The sequence below is a fragment of the Pipra filicauda genome, unplaced genomic scaffold, assembly GCF_003945595.2.
Source record: "Pipra filicauda isolate LSUMZ 115617 unplaced genomic scaffold, ASM394559v2 scaffold100_size2392355_pilon, whole genome shotgun sequence".
Lineage (NCBI taxonomy): Eukaryota > Metazoa > Chordata > Aves > Passeriformes > Pipridae > Pipra > Pipra filicauda.
The window spans coordinates 1,954,402-1,974,226 of NW_024103441.1; the positions used below are offsets into that span (position 1 = coordinate 1,954,402).

General features: G+C 48.0%; 1 protein-coding gene across 9 annotated transcripts in view; it reads left to right on the top strand.

Moving 5' to 3' along the window:
• MVB12B (multivesicular body subunit 12B) overlaps positions 1-19,825 on the top strand; it is a 59,294-nt gene that overhangs the window by 27,099 nt on the left and 12,370 nt on the right. For all 9 annotated transcript variants that reach the window (XM_027741292.2, XM_027741291.2, XM_027741290.2 and 6 more), the window contains one exon: positions 3,271-3,368. In XM_027741292.2, coding sequence (XP_027597093.2) covers positions 3,271-3,368 — 98 coding nt within the window. The remainder of the gene's footprint in view (positions 1-3,270; positions 3,369-19,825) is intronic.

Here is a 19,825-nt window from a genome sequence, read left to right on the forward strand (position 1 = left end):
AGCCTAATGATTTTGCTGTCACCACGGTGTGCAGCAGTAGTGTTGTGAATATGTCATGCAGTACCCGTGAATTTGGAAAGTGTGTCAAAACACAACTTCAATTAGTTTGCTCTAATTATGGCTCTAGAGAGTTCATAACTATATATCACTCCTCATTAAAAGAGATTTTCTCGTATGGATTAATACAGCACATGAAGGGGTGTTTGAGCGATTGGAGGCAGGGCTGTGCAGAGGGAGGATGCCCATGGGGTGCTGGGAGGTGCAGCAGGTCTGGAGCAGCACCAGGGTCCAGCCCCATCCCATGAGCTCCCGGTGCAGGACCAGAGCTGGGACACCTCCCAGGCAGGAACGGGCGGCTGTGCCAGGTCAGCTGTGGGTGGCAGCTTCGGTGTCCCTCAGCACAGGAGCCTGTTGGATGGTTTTGGACAGGCTCTTCACTTGAAAATAACCAAACCAGTAACAAACTTGAACAACAACAAACCCCAAACCGCAAAAGCCCTGGGAGGAACCACACTTGCTGCTAAAATAGAGATGTGGCCCGAAAGCTTTGCTCTGGTAAAGGCCAAGGAACACAGGCAGTCAGAAGCCTGTGCCAGCCTGGCCTTGGCAGAGAAGCCCTTTGGGATGCCGGGTGTCCATGCCCCTTTCCCAGAATATTTGTAGTGCCTTTTACATGCTGTCTTGTCACATTGCCTGAGCGTGTTCCAGCTTTGCAAAACAGTAAAAAGATTGTTGTGCTCACAGGTGAGAAGTTGTGGAAGGGTTAAAGTAGTAATTGTTTAAATCTTTTAGGCTTTCCTCCCAGTTCTGTGGTAATTTGATGAAGAACTTCACCCTAATTAAATATTCAAATTAGGAATAAGTGTCAGTATGGCTTCCCATTGCCTGGAATGATGATTAATTGTATTCAAAACTCTAGTGGCCGCTGTAATCTAAACCAAACCGTTGTTCTTGATTATTTGTGCAACACATTTACCGTGTTTTTGTTTTAAAATTTGAACTAGTAATTGATTTGCCATATGCCGCAGAGCTGCACATACTTCCACGATATGTGTTTAGGAACTTGGGGACTTTGTAATTGGGATTTTCTTGCTTTTCAATGGCAGCCTCTTTTTTTTGTCTTCTACAGTGCAAAATTATTTGGCTCTTACAACACATAAGGAAAATGTATTATGCAATCAACTTTGTAGGTATAAGTTATATTGATCCTGGCCAAAGTTTGCATTAATTTAAAATAAATTAGGCTTTGTTTCCCCTTTCTCCCTACAAAGTCATGCTTTTGTAAAAGGACAGGGGGAAGGGGAGACCTGATTTCCATCCAGCAGTCACTGCCCTGTGTTGTAGGCTTGCAGCTAATGTTCTTCTTGGAGATCTCTCTCTGGCTGTCCACGTGCAGCTCAGTGGGAGCAATGGAATGCCCAGTTGTCCTACCTCAGGAATGGCAAGTGGCCCCCAGGGCAGGGATGCAGGCCATTGTTTCCCAAGGAACCCTCGTTACAGCCATAGTCAAGCCCCTGGTGTCCAGGCTGGGCTGGCACTGCCCCCCAGCCCCAGGAGCAGTGGTGGGAGTGCTGCCTGCTGAGGGCAGGTCTGCATGTGTGCTCCCCGTCACCCTGGTCGTGCCCCTGCCACCACGGGATTCCTCAGTGTGTCCCTGTGAAGTGGAGAGAAAGGGGGTTCCCTGTGGAGCTGGGCAGCGAGGGCTGGGCACTCCTGCTGCTGCCACAGGCGTGTGTGTGGTCAGGTCCTGGCGGGCGAGCGACTCGTTTGCACTGCGTGTGTGGCACGTGCACCCCCTCCATCTGCTCTGTGAGTGTGTGTGAGCTGCCTGGCACGGTGGGACCCACTGGGGCTGTGCTGCAGAGATTTTTCTGCAAGCAGAGAGCTCAGAGCTGTGCTGGAAGGCTGCTGCCTGCGTTCTGGAGCCAAGGGCTGTGTTGTGGTGCTCAGGCAGTGCTGCCTTGAGCCGGCTGTGGGACAGTCCCTGCAATGCCCTGGCTGAGGGGACGTGTGTCACCTCCCTAGCGTGGCAGTGGGCTGTGCAGGAGGGCTGTCTGGAGGGCAGGGATCGGCCTCTCCTGCAGCACAAGCTGGTACAAACTTCTAAAAAATACTCTCCTTAGAAATGGCCCTTTTAAGTTGATCTGCTTTGTTTGCTTCCAGAACAATTCCTGCTGTTCTGTTTGTGGTGAAGAAAGCAGTTCCCCTACAGACCAGAGAAATTCAAAGTCTTTCTATTGGCTGTTTCGGTGCCTTGGAAAGTATTTTTGGATACTGCTATTAAAAACCAAATGAAAAGTGTGTCATGCCTACAGGCAGTGGTCTCCTGTTTTAAAGTGTGTTCATGACAAACCTGCTTCTCCAGAGACTCTCATGTGGATTGTGTTTTAAACAGCAAACTGATAGCCAAATTCAAATATATTTTCACACCATCTTTTTTTGGTTAGAAATAGCTTTGGGAAGCACAAGCAAACTCAGACTGATGCTTGCTTTTTCTTATTTTATCTGTGCTGTTCACCATCAGCTGCATCGAGGGCTAAAAATACATAGTTCTTCCCAAAATGTGTCCTGTTTTTAAAGACAGATAACTTCCAGATGATTCATGTGGTAGATAAAACCTGCTGGCTGAGGACGTGGGTTTGATGCTCTGCTGGAGAATACACAGGGCCCTGTCTCACACACAGGGACTCCAGGAGGACACAAAGGTCACCTGGTTCTCCCTCTGGCAGGAGGGTGATGCTGAGGGTCTGCCTGTGTCCGGGTGAGGTGGGAGCTGCTGCCACTGCCTCGTGCTGCACTGAACCCCTCTGTGAAGAGGGAACCTCTTCAGTATGTGTGGCAACACAGTCCAGAAGATTAATGATAACATTTTATTAAAATTCACACAGACCTGGGATCTGCATTAGAAAAATACAGATTTTAATTAAAAGCGAAAAGCCACGTGGGCTGTTCCTGGGTGCTGGCTCGAGTGGAGCTGCTGTGCCTGGCCAGGGGCAAATGCCCTGCTCAGGGTGGATGCCCTGCCAGGGCTGGATGCTCCACCATGGGTAGATGGTCACTGTTGTATCCCTCAGTTTTTGGCTGAGCCCAATGCTCAGTGGGGTGGAGGAGGCTGTTGCGTGTAGAATTTTTAGACAGTTTTGGAAGCAATGTTAATATCAATATTTGCTGCTTAACCTGACTGGAGTCATCAGGCTGGAGCGAGCTGACAGCAGCAGCATTTTCTGCTCTGTAGTAACATCATCCCCAATTCCCCTCTCTCTCCCTCAGGCATATCTCGCTGACACTCCCGGCCAGCTTTCGGGGCAAGAGTCACAGCACCCGCCTGGACCTGGAGCACCAGCACTCCAACCTGTATGCAATCTCAGGTGAGCTACCACGGCTTCTTTGCTCTTGTGGAATCAGAAGTGTAGCCAAGTACAGCAAACCTGCACGTGCAAACAACCAGGTGTGTGGTACCCATGGAACAACATCAGCTTTTGATCGGTGCCATTTAATAGTTGAGAGCAACTGGGGTGCAGAGAGACCCCAGGCAGGTGTTGCCAGCAGGAGGTGTTACTGATGCCCAGGGAGATTGCAGCCCCTGAGGAGGGATGCTGCAGCCTGCCAAGGGGCTACGTGAGAGCTCTGATGGCAAGCAACGTTGGCACATACTTTTGGAGTTAGATGTTAGGATGTAGAAGTTCTGCATTCTTTGTGAGAGCTACGTTTGCACATGCATGCTTGGTCTCTCTAGCTGCAGCTTTCACCATTCCAAACCAGTAGACAAATGCTAGAGCCAGCGATAGTTTCCAGATGTCAACATGGGAAAAGCCTTCAATTAAATTTTAGCTAATTTTTGTTTTTAACTAGTACTAATCTGCAGGGAGTTGTTTATTGAAATAGAGTGGGGAGGGTCAAGCCTGTTCCTTCCTCCATGCAGGTGCAGGTACCTGTTATTGTGTCTCACAACCATGCATTGGGTTGTTTTGGAGCTGGGGTGCTTGTGACCTGTCCCTGGCAGCTCTGCTCTGCGGGAGGAGGTCCTGGCTCCAAGTGCTCGCTTTCCAGAAGGAAGAGTGAGCTCAAAGGAAACGTAGCCAGGTTCTCTGGGCCCAGGAAGAACTGCCTCTGAGAGATGCTTTAGAGTTGTACCTCATGGACTCTATCACTCTTGGATGTGCTGAGGGCTGTGTGATCTGGGAGTTGTTCATGGACCAAAACAAAGGGACTTTTGGTCCTGCAGAGTAAAAATTGCTGGGTGCAGCTGTGGCCCAGGAGTGTGTTTCACTCCCCCCTTCTCTTAGGGGCCAGCTTATGTGCTGTGCTTTGGCTGGGTATTGCTGGGGTGCAGCAGTTTTCCTTGGAGTTACCTTTTTTTGGAGTACTGGAGTACTCCTGAACAAATATTGTGATAGGCATGGTAGAGTCACACTTAGCCACAATTTTCTCTTTGTTATGTTGTTTTTGAAAGGGGAAAAAAATATTGCCTTTAAACCTGACTCCATCAAAACGTATTGAAAGTCCAGTCCCTTCTTCTGGCTGAAGGAGATTTTAGGACAGTTTGGAAACCCAGAAAAAACAGCAATGGATTCAGTGGGCTGTGCAGTAGGTACTGCTTGTGCATAATCAGGGAAGAGAAGATGACAAAAATGTGCCATTCACAGGTTTTTGCTATTAATAGTGAGTGACACTTGTAACATGGGAACATGGCATTAATTCATGTACCATAATCAAAGGGTTGTTTAAAAGGTAATCTCTGCCTGAAACTGCAGCTTTGGGTTCCTAAAGAGATAGAATATAACAATTGCATAATTCTTGTCAGTCCTTGTTTTTCTTGTTACTCTCCTGCCCTAATAGATTTGGAAATGTAGGGGAAGGTGTGTTCCTGTGTTCACACGAGACAATCCTGCACGGAGATGGGAAGCTGTGTTTTCTCTCCTGGGAAAGCACCAAATGCCCAACAGCAGCTCTGTGTGGGTGTAACTGCAAGAGACCCTGCTCCAGGGTGTGCAGGGCTGCCTCTGCTCACTCCACAGCCTGAGGAGCCCTTTGCAAAGAGCCTGAACACTTTTCCAGATCATTACAGCCAAAGCACAAAACAGGCCTATGGAACTGGGCAGGGCATTAGTTCTCGATGTTTGCATGAGCACATTTCAAAGTATATAACTCTTATTTTTCCTCCAATTGCACATTCTCGTCCTGAAATGCTGTTATATGAGTTGTGCATATGCTGTAATGGCTATTGCAGCTGTGAGCCCTTTCCAAAGAAAGAGTCTTGTCACATGAAACATCCCGTGCATTGGCAGGATCTTCGTGCACAGCTCCTGGCCATGGCTGCCTTGTCAGCAGCTGCAATGAGGTGCTGTGACAATTCCCTTTGTGTGCTTAAACCTTGCTGAGGTGGATTAGCCCCCAGACGGTGCTGTGGAAACCATTCCCAACTTTCCTGTTCCGTTGGTGTTGTGTGCAGCCAGTCCGGTCTATCTGCAGTGCTCGCTGCAGTGCCATGGCAACGGGAGATTTAGGAGTGCCTGCCGGAGCTGTGCTGCAGGCCAGCTTTGCCAGGCCAGGCTTTGCCAGGCTGGCTTTGCCAGGCTGGCTTTGCCGTGGTGGGATGCCCGCCGGGGGGGGTGGGTGCGGCAGTGGCGAGTGGCCAGTGTGGCGGGTGAGGGGACACGGGGTCTCCGGCGGGCACAGGATTCCTCTGTGCCTGTGTGGCAGACAGGCCTGTGGGCTCCCTCTCTTGGCTCCCAGCATAGTGGAGCAGCTTCTGGGGCTGGTGAGGGAAACAAAAGGCATTGAGGACAGTCTCTTCTCTTCCAGTTTTGGTATTGCCTTAGTCTGTGGTGGGCACAGGAGGAGCTGCTCGGGAAGGGAGGGCTGGAATGAAGAGCTGCAGCGTGGTCTCACTTCACTCTCTGTAGACACCTAAGATTTTCTCAGTAGTCAATGAAAACATTTTAAGCTGGGGTTCAGCATGTTTGTGGAAGGTGACATGAATTTTGGCTGTCAGTCCTACTCTCTATCTCAAATACATTTTGGCAGAATGACCATTTCCTTCCTGGAACTGCCCATTACCCCTTGGACTGTGTAATACAGTTGTTGTTTGCACAAAACTGGAGTCAAGGAAAAAATGGTCCTGAAAGCAACAATTACAGTTTTTAACTAGCCTTTTGTCATTGCCAGTCTTGGCAACGAGACATTGGGTGACCAGAAAGTTAAGGAGGCTTCTCTTGGTGCAGTAAACTAGTAAGTCAGTCCCTGACAGGGGGCAGATAGGAAGCACTGCCCAGACCCCTCAGCAGGAGCCTGCCAAGTGCCATGGCAGTGCAGCACTGGCACTGCTGGTGTCATCCTTGTGCCCAGCACCTTCGCTGGTCCCACCTCGTGCCACATGTCCCAGACCAAAAGGCAGAATTAGTTCTAAGTTAATGTGCAGAAGGTCTGTGGGTGCTGCTGTGAGCGGGGTGCTGAGGAGCTGACAGGTTTAATGTGCAGCTGCTGGAAGAAGAATGCCTCACTCCAGACAGACCTGTCAGCAGACACGGCTCAGTATTTCACAGCACAGTCTTTTCTCATGGCCTTCAGCTTAATTAAGATGTTGTTGTGACTACATACTGCCTTCATTTCAGACTTGAGCATCTTCTGCCTGCATATTGCTTTGGCTTATCAGAGGCACAAGGACAGTGAGGGAGAGGCAGCTCTCGCAGGCAGGCACAGATAATAACATACAGGGAAAATTCCTGAATGAAGTGAAAAATTATTTATAATAATGGTACTCAAATAGAAGGGAAATAAGTCACTCTAAGGGTATATAAATTTTTATGATAGTGTATAAACAGCCATAGCTTGCCTTGTCTCCCATCTATCCCTGCAGAGAATGAGGGCAACATCTAGCATAAAGAAAAATATAATAAGAAAACGAAGAAATGAATGGGAAGAGCTGGAGGATTGATCACTCAGTGTATTTGTATATCCTGATGTAAAAGGTGCTGCTGACAGGTGGCCAGGTTCCTTCTGTATAAAACCATGTGTGTGCTGTCAGGGCGGTGTGAGCAGCCTTGTTTCGATTGATGAATTGCCTGCTTTCTTGATTAAACCTTCCGTCACTTACGAAACAAAAAACCTGTGTTTCGATGGCAGAGTGGGACATGTCAAAAAAATCTGTCTGCTTTACCTTTGTGCAGATGTTGGGCACAGACTGCCACATGTATTATTAAAATGGATGTGGCATTTACTGTGCATTATTTCTTTCCTGGGAGAAGGGACCTGTAAATTATATGCTAATAATAAGCTTTAACCCTTTCAGGAACCTGGAGATTTAGGAATGCAAATATTCCTGCAGGCCCCACTAACTGAATGGGCTCTAACACTGCAGCGCTCTGAAGTTACTAAGCATTGGGTTCCAGCACAGCGTGCTGGTGCCTCTCAGGATCTTGCCTCCATAAGTTTTCTACTCTGTAAGTGCCACTGAAACGGAAACCTTCTGGATTACAAAATCTGATTACAGGCAGAGTTGTCCTCTGGGTTGGAGCTTAGATGTCACATCCCAAAGCATCACACACTTTATCCACTGATAAAGCAATGTCCATGCTGGGATCAAGGCTGCAGCACCAGCCGTTCATTTGCTGAGGAACATTGGGTTTTGGAGCAGTCATTTGATGCAGCGATGTCTTTGCATATATTTCTTACCTTAAAGGTATTATTATGTGATTGTCTTTAACCACATTACTAACACAATTACTTGTGTATTTTTTTCTGTGAGAAGCTGGGCTGAGCACCAGGGAGGGGAAGCACGGCCGGCTGCCAGCATAGCCTGGTGTTGGCTGGAGGTGTGTGCCAGCACACCATGGAGGAGGAGGTTTCCATGGGCAGCTCTTACAGGTGCCACTTCCTCCACAGCTCTCCCTTGTTTATTTTGGAATCACACTCCAGTATTTATTACCTTAAGGAGGTAAATATTTACTTAAATGGGTGTTTATTATATTTTATATATAAATATTTATTTATGATATTTATTATTTGTTTCCCTCTTTAAGACACTTTCTATAAAGGCCAGAGCAAACTGTGGTCTGAGGGGTTGGAGGGGGAAACACTTGCAAGGGGATGCTCTGGTCCAAGTTCCACCTGCTGGGTCGCACAGGTGAACGTTCCCAACAGGAGGCCCTGGGGCAGGGCCCTGTTGGGGAGGGGGCAGAGGGGCTCAGCCTGGTGCAGCCTGGCCAGGGCACAGGGGTGAGGTGAGCCAGGGTCTGGCCATGGCACAGGGGCGAGCGAGCTGGGGTCCATGTGCAGGAGGATGGGCTGCTCCTGCAGGCACTGCAGTGAGGTTGGGCGTTCACTCTACACTGATTTCTAATCCAGCTCTCTGGAGGCAGCAGAGAGTAGAAAACTGATGTTAATGATCAGAAAAGCATCAAAGTCAGTGGATTCCCAAAAAGGAAAGCAAGTTGCTTTTCCATGCTGGGGGTGGTGGCTCTCAGTGAGGGGCAGGTGTCACCTGTCCCTGTGGGAGGGGTTTGCTTTGCTCCTAAAGCAGCAGTTTGCTTCCTGATCCCTTCTCCTGTTTGCAGGGGCTGACTTGGGAATGTCTGATGGGATCTATCCTTTTTTTTTCCTTTTTTTTTGTAATGACAAAAGTTTCTTTCGAAGGGCTTTCTAGATTTCATTACATTTCAGTGCCCATATGTCAACTTCCTTCTTGTTGCAAAATGCCAGGTTATCTGGCCACACCTGCCACTTCCTTGGATATCTGTTTTCTTTTAAAAGACACTGTATCTTTTTTCTGTGTGTAGGACAGACATTTTAATCAGATGTTAGTCATTTATTTTTGCAAACCATTGTTTTCCTTCATCATTTTTGCAGATAATTAAATGGCTCACTTGGCACAGTGTGTCTACTTTATTAAAACAGGTAATTTTGAAAAAAAGAAAAATGCTATTTTTTGGATCAGTGCACAAGGATTGCTTTTATCTTTGTTGTCTGGCACAGTTCCTGGTGGTTCTGTGATCCCCTCCGATGTTTGAGGGTTTTGGGACCCCCACTCTCAGAAGGGGAAGTCTTGTGCTACATCTTACTGTTGGTCCCCATCCCTTCATTACATTCTTGGCACTTCTTAAGAGTAGAAGCGGAACTAAATTTATATTTTGTGACACTGAATTTTAATCAGGATGGTCCGAAAACCAGACAAGTTATGACACAAGCTTTATTCTGCATTGAAACCTCTTTACTGAGGCTGAGATTAAAGTCAGCCTGTTCTTTACCTTATTGCAATTTTCAGTCTTTGGACTAAGAGACCTGGATAATCTTCCAAATATGAAAGGTCCTATTAATATCCAGCAGTTCAGGGATTCTCGTGTAAAATGCTGCAGCTGCGTATTTCAGAAAGGGAAGTGTGTTACTTAATACTATATTTAATGAGATTCAGAAAATACATTTGTTATTAAATTAGCCCATCCATGGTGTACAGACCCTTGGTGTCCTGTGGCAGCACACCTCCCACGTTATCTGGGCTGTGCTGGGCCAGCAGCCTCAAATGGGGATGATGGAGCCGTGAATTCTCCACTGGAGTCTTTTTTGAGATGTGTTTTTTTGATGAACGTGCTGTTGCCCAAAGTGCTATTCATTGTCTTCCTCACCTTGGTGTCGTGTGCCTGCATGGGAGGTGAAGGCCCTGGCTGGGCACTGCCCTGCTGGCATGGGGAGTGGCATGCAGGCATCACCCCTGTTCCTCAGCTCACACATCACCTTCCAAGGAGGCTGCTCAGTCTCTGCTGACAGGATCATCCAGCTGTAACCCGCCCAGTGGCAGGGCTGTGGCAGATGCAGGACACATCCCAAAGTGTGTAGCAGCTGGAGTGGGGTGTGATGGAGAGAGGGTGATGGCAAGGTGACTCCACCACTGCCACGGAGCCCCCCAGACAGGGGTGCCCTCGCTCCACGTACCCCGAGCAGTGGGCCAAGGCTGGTGGCTGCTGGAGGAGGATCACAGAATCACAGAATATTCTTAGTTGGAAGGGACCACAGGAGTCGACAAGTCCAACTCCTAAGGCCATGTGGGGATCAACCCCACAACCTTGGTGTTATTAGCACCGTGCTCTATCCAGCTGAGCTGATCCCAGGATGAGGGGCAGGACTCCGTTCGGTGGAGCACAACCTTGGGCGGGCTGGGCTGTGTTTGTTTTGCTTTGCCGAGTGCCAGAGTTTAATTTTTTTTAAATAGGAAGACGCTCGGAGGTTTGGATATTTAAACAGTTATTAACCGAATGACAATTAACAGATTGCAGAGACAGATTTTCTTTTCAAAACCTCCGAAATTGAGTACAGTTTGCAAAACTATCACGGCATAGTAATGACAATGAATTTTGATTTCCCGGAACTGATATTAGACTCCTTATTAAACTATGTGCATCTGCTTTTAATTTACTCCAAATAATTGGAAAATGCAATGAAGCTTTCCAATTAAAGCACGGCTTTATGCTGTTTAATAATACCCTCATAATATTATAGCTTATGAAGTGACAGGTGAGTTGGTGTATGAATAAAACATAAAGGCAGCAATAAGGGACAGAGAACCAGAGACAGTTGTTGGGGATTTTAAATGCTGGATGTAATTTGCATATATTAATCTCTTCTTTTCAGCCTTATCAGGCGTTCTTCAGTATTTGAAGTTAAAATAGCATTGACAGGCGGGAGTACGCTTAGTTTTTTCAAGGATTTATTACTTGTATAATTTCTGATCTTTAATAAGCAGATATGACTGATCCTCATAGTTCTATAGAAATCGGTTAATTGTTCCAGATGGCGTATACTGATTATGCAAAATTACTTTTCACACCATTTTTTTTTTCTGATGGAGTTTGGAGTAAAATTAAATTTTTTATAGCCTTCTTATCATGCTGTTTTACAGTGGGTTTTGCACAGAAGTTGAATTTAATCTACTATATTACATTGACCAGCACAGTTATTCTAATGTAGCATTCTGTGATTTGACAAAGAATAATAGAACACGTTGCTCATTGTGCATTTCTGTGCTGCTAATAAAAAGGAGTTGCAGTGCAGCAAACCAGGCTGTTATTTATGAAGAATGCTTAATTTGCACAGTTAAAAATGCAAGATTGTTACAATGAGTTGTTCACTCTTTTGGATAGAAGACTTAGGCAGAACAAATGAAAATAGTCTTGTTGCTACAGATTCCATCTACTAAAGCAGGAGTTTTTAAATGCCTGGTGTGGCTGGGCGAGATGGTGCTGGGAGGAGCAGCCAGCCAGGCAGCACACGCTGGCTCTGAGCAGGAGATGTCACTGGTGTTTTCCCTGATTATCATCATCCAGATATCTCAATGGCATCATTTCATAATTGAAAACATTTATAAAGGTTGTTGGGCTTCATTTATCTAATGAAAAGCTGTTTCTATAAAATAAACCCCACATAAAGCCCTCTTGCTAATAAGTTTATTGCAGTTCGTTTTGGCAGTGACTCAGTTGTGGGAGGAGGTGTCCCATGGCCTTGCTGTCCTGGCCGTGGGCACTCCGTGGGCAGGGGCTGCTGCTGGAGCCGCAGGTTTATCCAGGAGTCAGGCCCTGGTTAACTCTGGCATGTCCTGCCCCTCGTGGGCCATGGGCAGAGGTTCTGCCTGGGCTGGGCTCCATCCTGGGGGCTGCACTGCCACCACCCCTCAACCTCCAGGGAGGGACCAAAGGACCAGTCGGGGCAGAGCCCAAGGCATCCTAATGATCTCTGAAAAGCAGAACAGCAAATGTTTAAAAAACGACCTTGTGGTTAATGGAATTAAAATCCCCAATTAAATTAGAAAAGTGGGGACACAGTAAATGGACTTTTAGGAAGAGTGCGTATTTTTAACTCAATAGAAAAAAAGACAAGTAATTGACTCAGCCATTAGAAAGCTCAGAATTTCTCCCATCTCCTGTGGAACTGGAGAATTGTTTAGTGTATACTCAAATATTCATATAGATACGAATAATATATGTGGAGACAACTAATGGCATAAATCAGAAATGATTAGAAAATATTTGTTCTAATGAAGTAATAATTTGGTGGTAATGCTTTTCATCAGTGCAGCTTAAGGCTACATTAAGTGGACAGACTTTATATGGATTCTCTAATTTTAATCTTCAAAATGATATCTAATGTCTCATTAAGACTTGCATATAATGTATCTTAAGTACAGTCATTAAATATAGTTTAGGGAGATGTATGTTCAGATATTGCTTAAAGATGTTTTAATAGGCCCATTTACTCTGATGATATTAATGAGCTCTTAACACATATTAAGCTTCTAAAACTAGTGGTGTCCTCTCACAGTGAGCAAGTCAACATAGGAATTGGATGCTCCAGCAAAGCTGGTTTTCCATGGGCTCCTCAGGCCCCCTGTCCATCCCTTTAGCTCTGTCAGCCTGGGGCTGTGTCCCTGCTCCTGGCGTGTCCCTGGGCGTGCAGGGGCTGGGTGGGGGTGGCTGCTGGGCATGGTCAGAGCTGCGGGCTGGGAACAGGCTGGGCCTGCCAGTGTCTGTGCTGTACTGCACACATTGGGCTGCATATCCATTAAAATAAACAAATCAGATGGTGTAAGGAAAGAGCCAAATAGAGTCACACGTTTAGATAAATTCTGCTTTTTGATCATCTTGAGTGAAGATGCAAGAGTCATAATTAAGATAATAAAAACTGCTTGTTCTCTATTGTCTCTTCAGTTTCAACTCAAAAAGTTATTGCAAAGAAAATTCTCTGGTTTCATCACTCAGCTCTTCTTAACAAATCCTTCTGAGTTCAGAGACTTTTATAATTACTAAATTGGTTTGTTAGGAGGAGATAATAGCAAATTTCTTTTTTTCATAATTGGACATTTCTTCCCTGTAGGCTAATGCAGGCGCAGCACTCACATACACAATAAGCTGTGCTTTTGAAAAGCTGTAACTAGCTAATAAGTGCCGTGGTGTCAATGGAGAGTAATGGCGCGCTGATTAGCATAATTAATGACAAATGGTGGTGCGGAGCGGGTGGATTGGTTTAGCAGATGATGAATGCGCTGCGCCAAGGCCGGGCCCTGCCGTGCAGGCTGGCAGCGCTGCCCCTTGTGCCCATCGCCGTTCCCGGGGCTCGGTGCCCCCGGTGCCCCCAGCACTGCCATCCCAGGGCTCGGTGCCCCCAGTGCCCCCAGCACTGCCATCCTGGGGCTCGGTGCCCCCAGCACTGCCATCCCGGGGCTCGGTGCCCCCAGCACTGCCATCCTGGGGCTCGGTGCCCCCAGTGCCCCCAGCACTGCCATCCCGGGGCTCGGTGCCCCCAGTGCCCCCAGCACTGCCATCCCAGGGCTCGGTGCCCCCAGTGCCCCCAGCACTGCCATCCCAGGGCTCGGTGCCCCCAGCACTGCCGGAGCGGCTCCGCGGGGCAGCTCCAGTGCCTGTGCTGTGGCCGGGCAGCGCGACATATGCCCACTGCGCTGGCACAGGGAGCTCTGTGATGCCAGCACCGGTGGGAGAGGAGCCAGGGACGAGCCATCCTCATCCTCTGAGGGCTGGAGGGCCACGCCAGGCACTGGCCATGCTAGATGGGCACATTTATCTGTGACTTGATTAATCGGGGCTCATTTGCATTCACAAATGAGACTGATAAAAATGAAGTTACCTTTTCACCTTTAAGGGGGAGGAGGGATTATTTCTAGGTTGTCCCTTTTTTAAGTGATAAGCAACTCTTTTAGCAATAAGGATGAAAATATTTAATTTGCATTAGCAAAAGAAGCTAATTATAATATAGTTAATTAGCATCTGGAAACGAGGATTATCTTAATTACAAAGCACAGTTTCCTTAATAGCTACAAAACTGTAAGTTTGATCTATGTGGAGATTGGTGACTATTATTATGTAATTACTGATCATATTAATGGTGCAATGTATTTAGATATTATTTGCATATGCAAATGAAATTTACCTGATAGAAATATGTGGCTCCGGTAATGACTTTGAACGCTTAAAAATTAAATCCTGTTAGGAGATCTGGATCCCGAGTTGCTGTGCAGTGGCACAGTGGATCTCCTCCTGCAGAAGAGCTTTTGCCTCTGCAGAGCCGTGGATCTGTGTCTGGTTTGGGAGAAGGGCACGTCCCTCAGTGTCAGGTCCAGGCTCCCGCAGCGGGCAGTGCCCATGCCCTGTGCTCTCCTCTCCAGCACCGAAGGCCTCAGCTTTGGGTCCGTGTGAAGGCTTTCCTTGCTGGATGAGTGTTCCATGGGATAGTGGGAGCACACTCTCTGCATCAGTGAGCTCCAGGGTAGGAGATGGGTGTCCCATGTCCTTTCTAGCCACACTCCTTATGAATCCTTTGCACTAAACTTCACATGCCTGGGAAATGGAGAGCATGGTGCTCTAGGGCAACTGACTGGGCTTTGTTCCCCTGCTTTTACTGGAAACACAAAGCTGCCTGTGTGTTAAAAATAACTCAAGCCCTTTAAACCAAAACCATGTAAAGAGAGGATGCCATGCACCCTTGTCTCCCCTGGGAGCCCTGTGGGACAGATGTTGGTCTCTCTGTGTGCAGCTGGAGGACGTGGGGTGCTGCTGGGCAGGATCACAGCGTCATTGCACGTGGGAGCATCTTCCCCTGGCTGGTGACCTGGCCACTGTCCAGAGAGCCTGGGAAGCCCAGAACCCTCATGGTGGCAACAAATCCCACCTCACACTGTAGGTGGCTTAGCAAAGGAAAATCGAAGCTTCCAGGGCCAGCCATTGTAACGAAGTGCAGTGTGTGGCTTTAATACCCCTTGCTCCTACCCTGCAGCACTGAAATGACCAAAGAGCAAAACATCGCCGTGCTGGGAGGAAGCCACGTTACCCAATGGGATGTTTCTCTCATCAAGCAGCAGAAATTTCCAGCTGCTGGCCAGGGAACACTACAGCCATTGTGGGGCTGCCCGAGATGCTTTTTGCAAGTGCTGCTCCAGCCTGCGCCGCCGCGGCAGACAGACATTACATGTTTAATGACTTCCAAGGAGTCTGTCATTACAGCCAGAGCTGAAAGGAGTGGAAAAGCATCTGCGTTTCTCTTCAGCGCGCGGCCGTGCGCTGAGGCTGGAGGAGAGCCTGCCTTCTCCTCCCTTTGCCTCCCTTCACCTCCCCATGCCTGAGCTGGCCCGGCTCTGCTGCAGCCCCACGCGAGTGCCCTGGTTTGTATCTGCTCTGCTCTAATTAATTAAGGGTTGTTGCTTGGAAGTAGCACATGCTAAGGTGTGATCTTTGAAGTTTAGTGTGGTGCAGAGACTTCAAAGGGGACATTTTATTAAAAAATAATAAAATCAAGAGCTCCTAAACACTTGCAATTTGAAGAGCTTGTTTGAAGTCTCTCCATGTTCTGTGGTGCTGATGGAGCCACAGTGCTGAGGTGCTCCTTAGCTGTCACCATGCAGTACTTAACCCTCACTTTATTTAAAAAAAGAAAATAATCAAAACCAGGAGTATTTTCTCAAGTGTTTTCATGGCTTGATCTTAGCGGTAAAGAACTAATTGTGCCATGTCATGAGCTATGCAGGAAGCAGAGAAAATCAAGGCTGACAATCAAATTAGCAAAAATGAAAATTTAGTCCAGGTCTGTTTTTTTTAATCAAAGTCATTTCAAGATGAACAGGAAAGCTGTAAACCTTTCCCAAGGCAGAGGTTTCCTTCTCCAGCCCAGGAGGGCCCTGCTCTCCTGCTCACTGCACCACACGTCGGGTGCTTTGGTGCTGCTGCCTGGCCAGACCCGGACACCAGGCACAGGACTGGGGCCTTCCCAGCTGGCTGTGCCCCCACTGCCTTGCTGCCCCATGACAGCCCTGCTGTGAGCTCCTGCTGCCACAGGAGCTGCATGAGGTGCTCATGGGGTTTCATGAGCTTGGGCATGTGCCCTTGGCCGGCAGAGCTGAGCCCCGTGCCCCTGCCTGCACCCCTGTCCTTTTCTTTGTTGGCAGGAAGGAGTGTGTGCATGCTGGGGATGGTGTCTGCAGCTGGGGATGCAGCTGGGGTGGCCGCAGCGTTCCCCACTGCAGCCAGCTTAGCCAGAGCTGGTGGGAGAGGCTGCTTTTGTTTTGCCTCCAAGGTTTTACCATCATCAGTGATTTGGTGTGGTTTCATCTGGGCCTCGGTGCGTGGTAGCACAGAGCACACACACATTTACTGTTCAGACTGCTGTTTAAATGGCCATATACAGAAATATGTGAGGAGAAGGCTTAGCTGTGCATCCTGGAGAGCTGGTTTGGTCTGAAAAGCTCACACCCTTCTCTGGATGCATTGCAGACTGATGTAAAACGTTTTTCCCTGCTTCTGCGTGGCTTCCCCTGTGCTGAGGTGGTTGGTCAGGTGTCCTGTGCCACCCTCTGTGCGTGGCTGCAGAGCCTCAGGAGTGCGGAGCTCGCGCCGGGGCCGTGGGGGGAAGCAGAGGGGCACAGATGGAAGCCAGAGCTGTGTGCGTGGCAGGGGCTGGAAGGGGGTACCAGGGAAGGTGTCCTGGCTGCAGCCTGCCCTGGTCAGTGCCACACTGGGCCATCAGCTCCCCACAGCTGCTCAGCTTACCCAGGTAGCAGTGGGTCCATCTGCTGTGGGTGACTCCACAGCTGAGCCCCAGCCTCACCCCATGCAGGGGTCTGCTGCTAGTGGAGAGAGCAGTCCCTTGTCCTCCCCAGGCTGGGGACAGCGGGCACATGACTGTGCTTTCTTGCTTCAGTGGAAATGGTGTTCAGAGTCTCCCAGGAGCTGGGGTGCCCTCCCGGTGCCCACCCAGCGCTGGGCTGCGTGCTGGGGGCAGCAGCCTCTTCTGGGCTGGCTCCCTCATTGCCCACCCCAGACAGGGACCCGTGTCCCTCCAGCCTGACCGTGGCTCCCTCCAAGCACTGCCATGCCCATGCTCTCTGCCAGCTGCTGGTTCTCAACCTACTTCCATGTTCCTCTGGTGCCATTTAGCTGAAAATCAAGTCTTCTCTAAGCAGGGAAACTCGGTTTTATAGTGTTGGTGTATGCTGGTTTATGAGATATTCATCTTGGTAAAACATGAACACTGCTAGCTCTCAGGTCTGGGGAAAATCTGAATTCTGCGGCATTAGAGAAAGGTCTTTCTAAAATCTGAGATCATTTAAATTATAAAAGTGGCAGTAGCACATTCAGTGCTGGGGTTTTTGTTGGTTTGGATTAACAGTGCTTTGTTTTCAAAGTCATGCAGAAAAATATTTTGCAAGGGATTTATTTATTTAAATATTTTTAATATCAGCAGTCAAAAATTCAAGTGTAAAAGGCTATGCAAAAACAGCAATAAAGTAATACAAAGCTATAAAAGCTTATGGTGAGAATTTAATGCAGAAACAGCTGTTATTTCCTTGGGAGTTGAGGTATATAAACTCTTTCGTGGCTGCATATCCCCACAATCGTGGTGTGAGGAATTAGCACTCACTGCAGTGTGCAAACGGAGCCCGCCAGGCTCTGAGGCAGCGATTCATCTGTACCCAGGAGCTAAATATGACAATGTTAGCATTTTTCATTTCCCTGACGTTACCATTAATAAAGCAATGATCCAAAAGAAGCTTTGCTGAGTCTGTTCTTTATGCTTCCATCACTCACGACTAGATAATTTCACACAGGATCGTTTTTAAATTAAATGACGATAAAAGCGCTCTGCTGTCCTGTGCTCACTAGTTCATAGAAGTCTATCAAGTCATTAATGTGTCATGACAAACTGCGAGTTGCATACTAGAGTAATTAATTATTTGCATAAATAACAGGTTGAACTTGGTGCTTTGAACCGTAATGACACGTGCATCACATCATGGACATCCTGGAACCTCTGGCAGAGGTCACGGGAGGGTGAGGGCTGACCTGGCACACAGGCGATCCCATCTTCACATGCTTCCAGCGGGCAGGAGCTTGGAAGCTTTTGTGTTCCCAAGTTCTTCATTGATGGCTCCTTCAAGAGAGCATCTGATCTTTGGAGTTTCAGTGAACAATTATACAGATTTTCATAATCACCATTAATCACCACATATTTTTCAAGATAATTACAGCAACTATTATTTAGATTTCTCTTTTATGTGCACATTGTAGAAAAGAACAAGTGCTTATTACGCTGGGTAGAGAACTACAGTCTGAAGTTCTTTGTCATCCAGAAACTCATTATGTTAGCTGATGCTGCCTGTGAAAGTTCGTCAGCATGTTCAAATTAGGGTAGCATTGGCAGGTCTGATTATTTAAATCTGGTAGCTTTGCTAAAAATATAGTTATTCAAGAAAGATGAATTACTAATTTGACAACTGAGATTTAGTTGGAGTCTGCAGCACAGAAGGCAGAATCTCTTGAGTGCTTAGAGGAGGATGACAGTACTTTTTCAGATTAAAGGGAGAATTTCTAAGCGAGCTAACAAGTTGGATTTATAGACCATGCTTTGGTGTCCTCCCTGATAGAGCCTTAGAGCAAGTCTTGGTAAATTACTTAAAGTAGCCACCAGGTAGAAGTTGGTCCTGCACCGCTGAAGGGGCCCTCACTGAGGCATCCATCCACCTCCTGGCTGCTGTGGGGGATTCACGGGAACGCTGTCCTTCGGGGCTGGGCTTTAGGAGTGCGGTTATGGCTGCTGGCACCTTTCAACTCTTAATCGAATTTCAGTGCCTGAGCTTATCAGCTGTGACCCTCAGCGAGAAGCTGATCCTGGGAGGCAGCAAACAGCCATTGGAAAGAGTTTTCCTTCTGAAATCCCATTTTATGTTGTTCCATTTTGAGGGAGAAGAGCGCAGGCACCTCCCTCACCTGTTGCAGGTGCTGTGGGTGTAGTGGCACGGGGAGAACTGCTGGGTTCAGCCCCTGGGTGGGGGGCCCCAGTGGGCAGGCATCCTTCTGGCAGTGAGGCTTTGTGGGGCAAGAGCAGCTTTACCTGCCTGTGCAAGGAGGCTTTAACCTGCAAGGTGCAAACAATTATAATTTTTCTTCAGAAATATTTTAAAGTCACAGCCTTTAAAGATGTTGAAACCTGTGCAGGTCATTGCGGGAGCTGTGCAACTGGGACCTCGCCCACTGTTTTTGTTTGAATCAGCACGGGTACCTTTGGAAAGAGCTGTGCTTTATCATTCACCAGAACCAGTTCCTTTATCCCCTGGTGTTGCCATCTGCTGGTCTCAAACGTGGTGCAGATTGACATGGAGGAGCCTGGAATAGCTTTTGGCCAGACTAAAATAGGAACTGCAGCTCAGGGCCAGGGCCTGGTCTGTTAGTGTGGCACTCCCCATGGAGGTGGTGACACAGGGCAGGATCTCAACACAGTGCTTGCTCATCAGAGCCTGCCAGGAATGCTTTAAAGGCAAGAGGAGGGGGAAAAAAAAAGGAAAAAGGGAGGAATCAGAAGCTGACGATGATGTTTATTTACAGCACAACATCAGGACAAGGGACATGAAATTGAAATGCCCTCCTACAGTTCTGGTTTTATTAAATTTTATTATGAAATTAACTGCTGTAAACAGCAGTTGTGTGCTGCCTCATGGTGTGTGGCAGGAGCAGTGGCCCCAGACCCCGGTGCTGGACACCCCAGTGCTGGATACCCAGTGGGGCTCCAGCGTGGCGATGGGAGCTCTTTCCTGCTGTTGCTGGAGCTGCCTGGCCCTGGAGATCATCATGACCGTCCCTCTCTTGCAAGTCTCCATGAGCTGCTGTGGGAATTGGGCCTCAATTGAAATCCTCATGAATGTGAAAAAAACGTCTTGGACAGCAGCAGCGATGGGTGTCTCGTGCTGTGTGTGGGGCAGCAGGCAGTCCTTCCCCCAGAGCGGTCACTTTGTGCGGGGCCTTTGCTCAGCCTGGGATCAGAGGTGAGGAGGAACACTGCT